At 45.4% G+C, this 14,434-nt stretch overlaps 1 protein-coding gene across 1 annotated transcript in view; it reads right to left on the reverse strand.

The window, feature by feature from the left end:
- The window catches only part of CASQ2 (calsequestrin 2), a 62,959-nt gene extending 50,307 nt beyond the window's left edge, over nucleotides 1-12,652 (reverse strand). Inside the window, exon 1 of the mRNA XM_060086748.1 lies at nucleotides 12,348-12,652. Coding sequence (XP_059942731.1) covers nucleotides 12,348-12,581 — 234 coding nt within the window. The 5' untranslated portion in view covers nucleotides 12,582-12,652. The remainder of the gene's footprint in view (nucleotides 1-12,347) is intronic.
- Nucleotides 12,653-14,434: the final 1,782 nt, after the last annotated feature.

The following is a 14,434-nucleotide window of genomic DNA, read 5'->3' on the forward strand; positions in this document are numbered from 1 at the left end:
AAAAAGAAAATCAGGGCTTCCCTGGTGGCGCAGTGGTTGAGAGTCTGCCTGCCGATGCAGGGGACATGGGTTCGTGCCCCGGTCTGGGAAGATCCCACATGCCACGGAGCGGCTAGGCCCGTGAGCCATGGCTGCTGAGCCTGTGCGTCCGGAGCCTGTGCTCCGCAATGGGAGAGGCCACAGCAGTGAGAGGCCCGCGTACCGCAAAAGAAAAAAAAAAAAAAGAAAATCAGAGGGAAGGATGGAGGCTGCAGCTGGGAGAGCCCTTCTAAATGTAAAATGATGGCAGACAGGCCTCTTTGCTGCATCTCCCCCATAGCGCACATTAAAAAGCAGAAGAGAAACCTGCTGCTGCTTGGCTGAACTTTACAAAATGTCTGACTAGTGTTTATTTTGATAACATCTGCTAATGATAACAAATGCCACGTATAACTAACCTGAGAGTTAGTTTTCAATGTACTTTCACATACACAATACATTCGAGAATAGTCCTTTCCTGAGCACCAGACATGGGCCGTTCACTTTATACACACCCCTCTTTTCTCTTCAGAAGAACCCTGGGACAAGGGGTTGGTGGTCTCTGTTTTACAAAGGAAGGGGCTCAGCCTTGAGCAACTCAGTGACCTGCCAACTGTCTGGACAGTGTAAAGACTCAGACCCACGGGGTCTCCCTCCTAAGTGTGTGCTTCTTGCATTGCTGGGCATGGTGCTGCTTTCTGTTTATGGGTTGTATTCACTCTTTCCTTTGGGTTCAGGAAATGCTCTCAGTTCCTTCACAGGGAAGCTGGGTGTGTATGGCCAGGCTATGGAATGGCTTGGGGTGCTGAGCCAGGGCAGTGTAAGGTAGAGGCAGGTGAGCGTGTGAAGGAGTATCTGCTGGCCCGTCTCCCTGCCCGGCACACGGCAGATGGTGAGGAGAGCTCTGCCTGGCTTGGGGCACCAGGCAGCAGGCGGGCGCTCCTGGAACAGTCTCTCTGAGCACTGAGAAGTGGCTCTGGCCTGCCCAGCCCATCGCACAGCAAGATGGTGCTCTGGCCATGTTCCTGCATGTCTTTCCAGACAGAAATGGCTTATCTGGATCAAACCACATTCAGTCTACAGAAGAGGGAAACTCAGAGGCTTCATTGTACAGATGCAGTACTTTGTGGGGACTGGCTTTTTTAATGGAACAAGTCTTTTTTTTTTTTTTGCAATACATCCTATTTTTATTTTTTTTAATTGAAATAGAATTGATTTACAGTGTTGTATTAGTTTCAGGTGTACAGTAAAGTGATTCAGTTGTACAGGTATATGATATATAATATATATAACATATATATATAATGTATATATATCCTTTTTCAGATTCTTTGGAACAAGTCATTTTATATGCTAAGGCTGAGCTGATAATTATGCAAAAATACTCCACACCAACCAGTGAAGCTCAAACTGCAAGTGAATAGGGCTGTTGCTTTTTTTTTGCGGTACGCGGGCCTCTCACTGTTGTGGCCTCTCCCGTTGCGGAGCACAGGCTCCGGACGCGCAGGCTCAGCGGCCATGGCTCATGGGCCCAGCCGCTCCGCGGCATGTGGGATCTTCCCGGACCGGGGCACAAACCCATGTCCCCTGCATCGGCAGGCAGACTCTCAACCACTGCGCCACCAGGGAAGCCCAGGGCTGCTGCTTTTAAAGAAAAATCTTGTGATTCTGAAACAGATTTTGTTTGTTTCTATTTTACTGCTTTACACTACAATTATCCTTATAATACTTTTATCACAGTGATTTTTGCGGTCTCTCATATCTCCATTTAGAAATTTATAACTTTGGGAGGAGGTCTGCCTCAAGGATACGATGACTAGATATCCTATTTGGGCTTGAATATTATCGAGGGCTTTTGCGGGCGGGAGGAGTGAGAGAAGAAGGTTCCAATGGTCTAAAAGCTTCTGAATCAACACTGCATTTGCCATTTTGTAAAATCTGTTTCCATATTAATTCCGTGTATGGAAGAGAAAATTTAACTGTAATCAACTCAATCCACACTCTTACCATAGCACTTCTTGTCTTTTCACCATCTCACCCCAGGCTCTAGTTTTATTACTGAGAAGTGCAGAGCAAACATGCATCAAACAGTTCAGTGGCACGTGGGCTCTAAGGAGAAGTGCAACTTAAGAGTGAGCCTGTGGGCCTCCCTGGTGGCGCGGTGGTTGAGAGTCCGCCTGCCGATGCAGGGGATGCGGGTTCGTGCCCCGGTCTGGGAGGATCCCATATGCCGCGGAGCGGCTGGGCCCGTGAGCCATGGCCGCTGGGCCTGCGCGTCCGGAGCCTGTGCTCCGCAACGGGAGAGGCCACAACAGTGAGAGGCCCGCACACCGCAAAAAAAGAAAAAAAAAAAAAAAAAAGAGTGAGCCTGGGCATTCATCTTCTGAGAGCACTGGCTCTACGCGAGGATTTAGTCTCAAAGCCAAACAAAAATAAGCCTGACCTCATTTGAGTTTTCCGAGTGCAGCAGGTGCGAGTTTGGAGAATTGCATCTTTGGGCAGTGAACAGTTGGAAGAAATACCTGAATCCTGTGTGTGTTGCGATTCTCTGCCCAGTGTTCCCACATCATCCCATCTGTGGATTCACTTGCCTCCAAAGATTTCATTTTGCCTTCCTCTCTTGAGGTTTGGAAATGCAACCACTGGGACATTTGCCAGTGCTAAATAGGTTTGAAGGCAGCATCAGCCTTAGAGAGCCCAGAGGTTTCTGCCCATACTGTGTATGTATTTTGGACTGAGAGTCCCATGGTTAAAAAAAAAAATCTGGTTTACCCATATTTCAGCCGGATTAAGCAGGGATGACAAACAGTTCCCTGAATCTGACAGATTCAGTTTAATTTTTCACATTTCCACTCAATTCTTTTTTAAAAACCGATTTAATTTTTAAAAGATATCAAGGAGAAATATATTTCCAATATAGGCAATGAATCTATAATTCCATGCTATTTTCTTTTCTCTCCATCCATCCTTCTACCCACCCACCCAACATTTATTAAATACCAAGTAGGTGGTACTAAGCATTAGTCCCTCTACTCACACCAGTCACTTCAGTTCAACACGTAGTCCAGTTGTGAAATTAAACACTGCTTAAGTGTGGGTGAAAATACAGAATTCAAACCAGAGACACTTGTCCTTTTGTAAGTTGGCACTGCTTACAAACAGGAAGCGATCCAATTCAGCAATCCCAGCTCCTTGGTGTAGTGGAAGGAACATGATGTTTGGAAACAAGTAGACGTGGGTTCAAATCCTGCTTCATGCTGTGCCGTTTTATAGCTTTGTGACTTTGGGCAATTTCTACTCAACTCTATGGAATCATTTCTCTGTACATAATGTGAGAATACGTTGTAAGAATTCAACAGAATGACATATGCAAAGCACCCATATTGGACATGTTTTACGGTAAGTTCATAATAAGTGCCATTTCCATACCCCTCCATCCTCTTCTGTTCATTTAACATTCATTCAGCAAACACCGTTGAGAGCCCACTGTGACTCAGACACGGATCTAGGTGCTGGAGTACAGCAATGAAGAGAACAAGGTCCTTGTCTCTGTGGGTTTTACACTCTACAGCAGTGTAGAACAATATGCACTATGTCAGCCAAGGGCTATGGAGAAGAATAAAGTAAGGGTGAAGGGATAAGGGGGTGCTTGGAGAGTGTGATTTATATAGGTGGTCAAGATAACTTCTTTTATGAGATGACACTTAAGCATAGACCTAAAGGAGGTGAGTTCTCATCATCAATAAAAGAAGACCAACTCCTTAGTTACCAGGGACCATGTCATCTGCATTTTCTAAGTAAGCAGTGCATGAATACTTGACAAATAAATGAAAGAATGAATATTTCTATTTGGGTGTTCACAAGACTTAGTTCCACGTTATAGAACACTCACCAGTTTTCTCTGAGCAGCTTTCCCATACTTTTCTGTTAAGCATGCTAACATGTTAGTATCCCATATTCATATACCCTCAGGGTTCTCAGATTTGTCATCTCTTTTGGAGAAAAAGGAAGTGTGCCATGGCAACCAAATAGTTGCTTTTCCTCCCCTTCTGAAGGTAAATCCTGGACCCTGACCTAAGATTCTTTAAGGCACCTTCTGATCTGGCCTTAGAAACCCCTGTAATTCCACTGAAAACCTCTCAAGGAAGGGGAGGCTTCCCATGGGCCCAGATCTTCCCTTTCTTAGGAGGTCCAAAGTATTAATCACGGACTGTGTGAGTGAGGGGACCATGGGAGAAGACTGGAAGACCTGGCAGAGTCCCTAGAGCAGACCTGAATCCCTGCAGCCCCCAAACCAACTTCACGTCTCAGCAGTTCTCCAAATCAGAGGAATGTTGACAGGTCCATTGTCATTCAGGAGAGTCAACAGACCAAAGGTCAAGCAGGTGCAACATGATTATGGTCATCTGGAAAATTTCTCCAACACAACAGACCAGTATAGTGCTTTGCAAACTTTAACATGCCTATGAATCACCTGTGGATCCTGTTTAAATGTAACAAACACCTTGGTTATACCATTGCCACTGGTGTGGTTTGCCGTCCACATTTTGAGCATCAAGCCTCAAGTGGTCCACAAACTAGGCTGCACATTAGAATCACCCAAGGAGCTCTTAAAAACTGTAGCACCTGGATATCATCCCTTCCCTTATGACCAGTTAAACCAGTGCTGGTGGAGGGTGGGGTGGGAAAGACCCAGGCATAGGTGTTTCTTAAAACTCCATAGGTGAGTCCCACGTGCAGCCAAGGTTGAGAACTACTGCAACTGGCCAAGAACAGGGGCTACATTTCAAGTGACAGGTGAAGGGAATTAGCATTTGATAAGCACCAGCTGTATTTCAGGCGCTCAGCAGTCTACATAGTTCCTAAATAGTAAACAATGTAACAAAGTAATAATACCTGACACTTGTACAGCTTCTTATAATCTTATGAGAAATTTTTACTCACCTGTTTTCATTGAATTCTCTTAATTCACTGAGGTAGAAAGCACACAGTTGATTTTTTAGATGAGTAAACTGCGATGCATATTTGTGACATGCCCAGGATCAAATAGTAAATGAAAGAGAAATTCAGTTACTCTGACCCGCAGCTGTCTGTTTTGCCCAAGCACTGTGACCTCATCTGAAGTTGGATACACGAGGATGGCTGTGCACAAAAGTCATGTCGACGACCCTGGGCGTATGGCAGAGCCTAAAGAGGCTGCAATCACCCCACCAAAGATTTCTCACTGATATATAGATTGATTAGGAAACTGAGGCCTGAATAGAGAAGGGAGCTCAGTCTGTTGTGGGCCTTGGCAGACTGAGAGCAGCGGCATTAGGACACTTAGCAGAACCCAGAAGCCTGAATTGCACGGATTCAGATTCTTGGTTCTGCCATAGATGATGGAACCAGCCTCCTCCTCCCCTGTAGGGCCTAATGGATGATCTGTTCTGGAATCACCATCTAAAAAGTATTGGGAAATAACCTGCTTACCAGCCCTGGACAATCAGTCACAACAATAACCCTCCCTGCTGGTGGACAGGCCATTTCCAATAATTTTTAGGTAGTGATCTTGCCATTTGATACCCAAGAGGGCTTGGGAGAGAGCCCCTGGGCAGGTCATGTGTGGGGATGGCAGTGGCTTTTTTGTGGTGAGCGAAGTGAGACCTCCTTAAGCAGGAAGAGCAGAAGGCCCTGCAGAGGGGATCCTCTGGGGAAGCATCAGAGGGGATGCAGAGGGGAAGCAGCCTCGGACCTCCCGAGAAACAACAGGTGCAGCTGGTCAACCTGGCGGGCAACTACCGGGATGATGTGGCTATTTCTGTGCCAGGACCCCAGTTTGCCTGCCAGTCCCAGGGACCAGTCACCCTAAACAAATGAAGTGATATTTACTGTTCACAGTGTGGAAAGCATTGCTTGTTCACCATCTATTCAGTGACTCATTCATTCATGCTATGATTCCTGAGAGTCTCACTAAGAGCAAAAGATATTTGACGAATGAATATTTCTATTCAAGGATTCACAGTATGTATTTTCATGGTCTGAAACACTCACTAACTTGCCTGAGAAAAATTCCCTGTAGTTTTTCCTAATCCTGTAAATGTATATTGGTTACAGGTTGGTGTGTTTCGTTGCTCCCATAGGACATACATACACAGTGCACAGCCTCAGCTCTGGAGATGAATGTGATCAGAGTGCCCAGCGATACTGAGGCCTCCTTTCTCCTTTCCCTCTAGAGATGTTTAAGTGGCCATGAAATCATTTCTACGTAAGCATGAAGCTCACTAGGGAAAGTTTTCACCTTTTCCTTCCTTCTTTTTCAGGTTGGAATGCTGGTTTCCTAGAGGTGGAGTGGTGTAGAGGAAAGGAAATGGGCCTTGGACTGGGGGATAAGATCTGTGTGAAGGTAGGAGGGGAAGAGGAACAAGTAAATGGTTCCCCACACCTGGCCTAGGCATTTGGCAGGACCATGACACCATTTCCAGCAAGCTCAGGAACTCACAATGTGGACACCATACTGCTGGGGTTCCTTCTGACATCAAGGCATCCTCTGTCACATGACCAGGTCATTCATTCAGTTGTGTTTTTGGCTCACAAGCAGTTTTTTTGTCCTTCTGCATAGGAACTTGATTCCATCTCTGTTTTTCTTTTCTTTTTTTTTTTTTTAACATCACCCTTTACCAGGTTTGCTTTGAATTCAGTTGCCTTCAGGAAGCTTCCAATCTAGGGGGAGAACTCCAACATATGTCTCCAAGGAGAGAAAGAGTGAGTTAGAAGGAGCCTGAAGGAAATGGAAGAACTTCTTAAATGGAAGCAGGCTGCATTGTGACTGAAAATGTGGAAGGGGCCTAATTTAAGAACTGACGCTGATGATGTTGTTGAATCTATCAGACACAGGCTCCGTAAGCCTTGGCGATCAGGGGGAGAGGGTCTGTGATCAGGGAAATTCACTCCACCTTTCTGGGCGTGGCTGGCTGTGAATAAGCAACATGGCATCACATCACCAATCCTGAGCTCTCTGAAAGTGGCCTGGGGTCCTCAGTCTCTAAAGTGATGGGTTAGGCTGGGCTGTATCTAAAATCCTGACTGAAAGGGGGTGAGGGCTGAAAGGAGTCAGCATTTATCCAGTACCTTCTGTGTGCCAGAAGCTGAGCTCTTGCCATCCTGCCTCACTGAATCCTCACGCCATCTCCAGCATCTCACATCATAAGTAAGGAACCTGAACACAGACAGACTTCCTTGGGAATTAAACCCAGGTCTATCTGATTTGGAAGCTCATGTTAGAGCACACCACTTCTCAAGCATTCCAACCTGAGAGAGGTCAGTGATGTCAAATGTGGGAGGACTTTCTCTGGCAATATTTATAGAACATGATAGGCATAGCACTTGCACTGCAGTTTCAAGGCGAAGGTGGAAGCAAGCAACAAAGGAGCAAGGAAGAATTAGATTCAGTGCCCGTATCCTCCTCTTGTGTCTCTGAGTCCTGCAGTATTAACAGGATTCAGCCATTGTGGTATGACTACATTTACTGACTTGGCCAAAGCTGAAGGAAATAGTATACAAAATTGCAACTCCCTTTATAATCTGAGTTGACACCTCAATAGAAAAAATGGGGAAAAGGCATAGAAAAATAAGAAAAAATGTAAATAGCAAATAATTTTATGAAAAATTCAGCCTAGCTAGAAATCAAAGAATGTCCATTAAAAGAACAATAAAAATATAAATAGACAAAGGTTTTTAAAACCTGAAAATTGTGTCAGTATCCATAAAGAGAGAAATTCTGTAATGGCCTATATGGGAAAAGAATCTAAAAAAGAGTGAATATATGTATATGTATAACTGATTCACTATGCTGTACACCTGAAACTAACACAACATTGTAAATCAACTATACTCCAATAAAAAATTTTTTTAATTAAAAGGAAAAAACCAGAGGAATTATCTTAAAAATATGTATGATCATACAATGGAATACTATGCCAGCATTAACATTATGTTTGTCAAGAATTTAAAGCTATTTAGTGACATAGGAACACTCACAATATACTGAAACGAAATAAGCAGGAAACAAAACTATAAAAATGGTATAACCCTAATTGGAAAACGTGATTTTATGCATAGAAAAAAATACTGGAAAGAACTCTATCAGAACATTAACCATGTTTAGCTCTGGGTGGCAGTTCTTATTGCCTGCTTTGTCTTTTCCATATAGTCTAACATATTCTTATACTAGTGTGTTGTTACTTTGTGTGGATGAAATGCCCAACCAAGAATCAGGATTACCAGCTGTGTAAGTCACAATACTGCAAGGCTGCATGTATGACATGAGAGGTTCAGAAAAATCTAGATGGTTCACAAGGTTCTTTTGAGCTCTAACACTTCACTCATTTATTCAACAAGCATTTACAGAACATCTGTATAGAGCTACATACAATGCACCAACACTGCGGTCCCCCGGAATTAGACCCCAACCAAACGCAAAGCAAATTTTGAGTGTGATGCCTCCCGGTGCCATTTGACTTGCCCTTTTCCTGCCTAAGCTTTTAATGGCCTCATATTTTTCCCTTTCTCCTCTTCCCTTTATCAAACCCTGCTCTCAACACAAAACTCAAACTTGATCAGATGGAAGTGTAAATGGATAGCAATGTCTTAAATGATGGCTTCTCCCAGAGGGGCTTGACTAAGTAGGGATAAAAATTTTACCTAAAGGAACGAGGCCCTCGTGGCCAAATTTTAGGAAAAAGCTAGTGGGGTGGAAAAAGATGTGGGAGCTATCAGAACCTTAGCTCTTGCGGTTCCCTCCCCGACCCTCACTTATTTGTCTGGTAAATTCTACTCATTTTCACAAATCATTTCTTCCTTGTCATGCCTTCCACATCTCTCCCAGAGGGCAGGGTGCTTCCTCTTTCCTCTGCACTCCCAGAGGACCTTATGTTGCCCTACTATTACAGTGACCCCATTGCACTGTGGCTTTTCATTTGTATTGCACTGTAATTTCCACATCAGGCTATGAGCCATCTGAGTGCCTCACGTTCCCGGTATCCACAGCGTGCACCCCGAGGCCCAACCTAGAGTAAGTGACAGATGTATGACTAAATGATCTGCATTTCAAGGCCCCAAGTCAGGCAGTGACCGCCTTACCCTGTGGATGGGGCTGTTTCTGGGTGTTTCAACGTCAGTCCTTACAGCAGCAGACAAAACACTGACCATAGTACCTTTGGATTTTTTTATCAGAATGGGATGGCCTTAATGTGACGAGTTATGAACTTCTAATTCCTAACCTTCTAACCCTTAGAAATTCCCCAGGGTTTTCAACCTGAGGATGGCAACTCATCACCGGAGAGGGAAATCATTTTAATAGGTTGGGATTCGTATTTTTTTAATGAAATACAATAGAAGAATAGAAAATAACAATAAAATAGAAGACAAAAGTATTTTAAATCCAAGTATTCCCCAAATAATAATGTGTTGTCCTATGAAACTTTTGTTTCACCTGTGTATGTGTCTGTACACATTAGGTCATAGTGAGTTATGATAAAAAAGATGGACAGCCACCTTCCCCGGGGGGGTGGTGGTGGAATGAATTGGGAGATTGGGATTGACATATATACACTAATATGTATAAAATAGATAACTAATAAGACCCAGCTGTATAAAAAGTAAATAAAATAAAATCCAAAAAAAACAAAAAGAAGAAAGAAAGCCACCTTCCCAAACTATTGGGAGGGAAGGAGCCCACCCCTTCCTGTGCTGTCTGCCCAGGGCTGAGATTTCACTGTCTCCTCCCTTCCTTCTATCCCAAACAGACACAGCTCTGGGATGGGCAGGATATTTTCCTTAGTGTAGGTTTGGAGTCCAGGGAATTAAGAGGACAAAATAGGCTTTTCTGACCACAGAGAAAATTTAGAGGTTCACATCTACCCTCTCTTATCAGTCATGGGATTCCTGGAACCAGTTTTGTCCTGGATTCTGAGGAATAGTCTGCACCTGACAGGTATCTCAACAAAGGCCCACCCCTCCCCTCCCCGGCCCACAGGGAGGGAGCCCTACCTCCCCCAGGGTTTGGATATTTGCATGAGCAGTGCCTCTGGGGCTCCGTGCCTCTCAGCTGATACAGATGATACAGCTGGCATCATCAGGCCCAGGCTCACAGGCTGAGTACTCTATTTAAGGAAGACTCTTGAAATAATACTGAACAGGGTATCCACCAACTCCTTGTACATTGTCTCATTTGATTCCAGTAGTAACGCAGTATAGGGGCTAAAACTGCCTTCACCTGCACGAGTAGAGTGATCTTGGGCAACTTAGCCTCTCTGTGCCTCAGTTTCCCCATCTGTAAAAGGGGGATAGTAACTGTATCTACATCAGAGAAGCACTGTAAAGATCAAACCAGCTACCACATACAATCCCTGCACACAGGAAGCATTCAATAAATGTTGATTATTATTATTTAACCATCTCATAAGCCTGTATGATAGTTATTTTTTTCAGATTTATAGATAAGAAAATGAGGCTCAGAGAAATTAAGTAACCTGCCCTATGTCATATGTCCAGTAGAGGCAAAGCCAGAATATAAATCAGGAACTCCTGACTCCAAGTTCTGTGATCTCTTTCCCTTAGTGATTTAGGAGTCTGTGGGGCATCAGACTACCTCCTGTGCTGAACTTCCCCCTTGTCACTCTCTGCCGGGCACTCTTGGATCAAAGGTGGCTGGAAGGATGGTGAGTCCAGGGCAAAGCTCCTTCTCAGGATTTTCCTTGGGAGTACAGAATTCATCTTTGTGGGAGACAGATTCTTGGAGGAGTTTGTGTGTGTGTGAGTGTGTGTGTGTGTGTGCATGTGTGTTAATATAACAGGGAATCAGAAATGGGGTCATTGCTTGCACTGGCATTCTTTTTGAGTTCTAGGCTAAGTGGACAGTGATGAGCATATATGGTAGAATCCTTATGCCTTCAATTAACTTTTCATAAATATGTCTCTATAACTGAGTAGGGCAGTTTGAGATGGAGATAACCATGTGAGTGAGGATTTCATGGGCTGAGCAGCAGCTGTGCTGTATGTCCTGGTTTTCTCCAGCCTGTAATTTTCCCGTATATATAGTACAAAGACCTAATAACGGTCCCTGCTTTCTCCTCACTTGTAACCCACAGAGGTTTTTTGTCCACCAGAGCTCTCTGTAATGACCACACTGCCGTACATAAATCCTCTGAAAATAGATATGTGTATGATGATCGGGAGACACAGGATTCTGCAATACTTTTTTAATTATCAAAGATATTTTGATGTGTTTGGGGTGGTTTTCCTGGATTTTATTACAGCCAATTTTTCTTGAGAATTAAAATCCACGTGGGTTTTACATGGTAATTCTGTTCATCAGAGACTTTGATTATAAAGTATGTCAGTTAGGTCTCAATAACACTGGAAAAAAAGAAAGAAAAAAAGGCATCTGATTGAGCTGAGCTTTCTGGCTGGGCCGGTTAATAAACTGCTGTAGTTCTCCAGTAGTCCTTTTCACAGATTTGTGCGTGGGCTGAGCCGGACCTGGGGACTGATAAGGGATCTTGGTGCCTATTAGAATTCTTGGCACTCACAGGTGTTCCTGAGTGTAAGCGATCTGAAACTGTCCAGGAGGAACTGTGGGACGAGTTCCTGGGGCACTCACACAGGATTAGAGAATGGGTCCCAGCGCCAGGTTTATGGACAGGCCATGTAATGCAGATGAAATAAGAACTGACTTCAGCATCTTCCCTGAACAAACACCAACAACTTTCTGAGAAAAAGAAATATTCCCGTTAATGAACGCACAGCTAAAATCTTCCCACATCTACACTGTGCGATGTTGACTAAAACCGAGTCACAAGAGAGGCTCATCGTTTAGTGATATTCCCCGTCTGACCCACGAGGACAGGCAAGGTCAAATGACTCCTGCTTCATCAGGATCATGGGGAGACTTAACCGAACAAAGAGTAGGAAATTAGCACGCCGAATGAAACCTGCAAATAACCCTGAATTTCATTTCAGTCAGGCTTTTTAACAATAGCTTTAACATTCTCTGAGAAAAAGAGTAGCTGGAACTATTGCCCTTGAGAAATCAAGAGGACCATCAGATGACAGACTTTACAGACTATTATGCACCATGCAGCACATTCAATTGTCCCATCTTAAGAGTCTGGACCCACCCCTGTTCTTCACACATCCCAGCTTGGCAACAAGAATATCTTCAGATTTGCCCGAGACTGAAATGGGGCAAGACTTAAGGATATACTCTCAGCGCCCTCGGGTCCTCCCAGGCCGACCACTGGCCACCTCCCGCTCCCTTGGGCCACATGGCCTGGGGGCCCCCCACTCACCTCCAGCACGATTTCTTTCAGTTGGAACTGTTTCTGCGCGACTTTATCTGAAGACAAGGGCTCATGGTAGTAGAGGCAAAGCAAGTCGTATTTCTTCAAAACCTGCTTGAAGTTCTTCTCGGTTAGACTGACCACGCGGTCCCTGCCGTCGTAGGTGGGGAAGTTCAGCCCCTCCTCTGCCCTGCAGGAGGACAGCAGGTAGACCGCCACCACAAACAGGTGGGTTCTCTTCATCTGGGCGAAGTTCTGTTTTTCTTTCCCAGAAACACCGTGTGTAGGAAAGAGGCTGCTGCCTTAGAGGACCTGCTGGGAGCAGTGGGGAGCAGAGAGGCCGCTCTCGTCTCTCTCCTTGGCCCTTCCTGGGCCCGAGAACCCCCTCTTCACCTTCTCCGGCTGCTGACTGTGATCGTGGGCTTGGGGCGAAGCGTGCAGAGGCTCACGCCCATGCATGTGTAGAACCAGAGCCAGGCTAGGCGGCCCAGCCCCAGATACCTCGCATAGCTCTGCCCAGCCCCTGTCTCATCAGGAACTCCATTTTTAGGATGCAGTTGTTTCAGGCTAAAAATAAATCATGCAATGAATTAAAAAGTTAGATATGGCGCTGTTGAGGGATTCGCTGATAGTTTGTCAGGCCGGTGGAGGAGGAGGTGGGAGGGAGACGGGGGAACGTGTGCACATGAAATAAGGAGGGCAGGAAGGTCAGAGGAGAGAAGTTCACTCAGAGGGAGGAGGGGAAAAGGAGAGGAGAGAGACGCGGCACTTGGATGTGCACAGGGCCACTCAGACGCCGTTGACTCGGTCTATTACCCCAGGGAACTATTTCAGTCTGTTCCTTCCAGGCAGGGTGCTCATCCCCTACCTACTCACTGCTGACCTGGGGACCAGCCGGACCCCCAGGTGGACTTGACGTTCTGCACCTGCCTTTCTCCTGGCTGGCCACTGCGCCATGTCCCCGTGGCTCTGTCAGTCACTGGGCGAGGGATGTAGGGTCACCCTTTCTCCACGGAAAGTGCTCCAGGAGCCCAGCCCACCCGGGGTCACAGTTCCTCTCCTGCCCCTGCTCACAGCCGAACGCTGCTGACACCAGGAGATCCTGCCCCATTATAAAATTAAATAAAATAAAAGTTCAGCAGTCTTCCTCAGAAGCCCTCTTAGGCTTTTCGCTATCCTCCCCGTCATCTTTCTTTTTTAACATTAACCCCCAATGTATCGTTTTTGCCCTTTTCCTCTTCATTAGAGATAGACTGCTGTAGAGAGTTCAGGAGCCGGACAGATCCGAGTTCAAAGCCGTGCTCTGCTTCTTAATGGCTGAATAGACTTTGGAGGGTCACTCACCCTCTCTGATTCTCAATCTCCCCCCCACCGTCACGCCCACCATGTAAAATGGGGATAATTACGACTATATTGTAAGGCTTGGAACACAGAGGTGGAAAGGCATGGTACAAAACAGTTACCCAAACACGGCAGCTACTATAGTTACTTCATTCTTCCTGGAGATGGTGGAACGTAGGTTATTATAATAATTACTTCTCAGTTTCTAATAGTAATGGTTTGTGAACCCTTTCCTCTCTGCCTTCTTGAATCCAGCAGGCAACTGGGGCAGACGTGATTAGGGCTCATTGCACAGAGGAGCTAACTGAGCTTCAGGGAGCTCAGCACCCTGTCAGAGATCGCATTATCAACTGCTTGAGTGAGGGTCAGCTCTGCCTTGGAGCCTGGTGTTCCCGGGTGCTTTCACTCTGACGGGGCAATTCCCCCACAGACACTTCTTTTCTTAAGTGGCTCCATCTTTTCTGGTCAAACAACAGTCCACCCGTGTCTTTCCACTCTTTAGAGTAGTCTAATGGCTCTCATGATTTAGGCCAAATTTTTTTCTTCTTCTGTTGGAAAATCAGCTTTGGAAATAGCAAGGACTCTGTCCCATACAAACTGTGCAGGGAACAGAAGGAAAAAAGAAGTTCAGTGGCCTACATGAGTGAAAGCAAGCCCCTCTACTGCAGCCAGAGGTCCTGATGCTGACAGTCAGGCTGACGGGAGTTGTCTTCAGGACAGGTTCATGTCCAGGAAGCCAGGACCTTGGGGAACCC

Source organism: Mesoplodon densirostris, chromosome 2, assembly GCF_025265405.1.
Source record: "Mesoplodon densirostris isolate mMesDen1 chromosome 2, mMesDen1 primary haplotype, whole genome shotgun sequence".
NCBI lineage: Eukaryota > Metazoa > Chordata > Mammalia > Artiodactyla > Ziphiidae > Mesoplodon > Mesoplodon densirostris.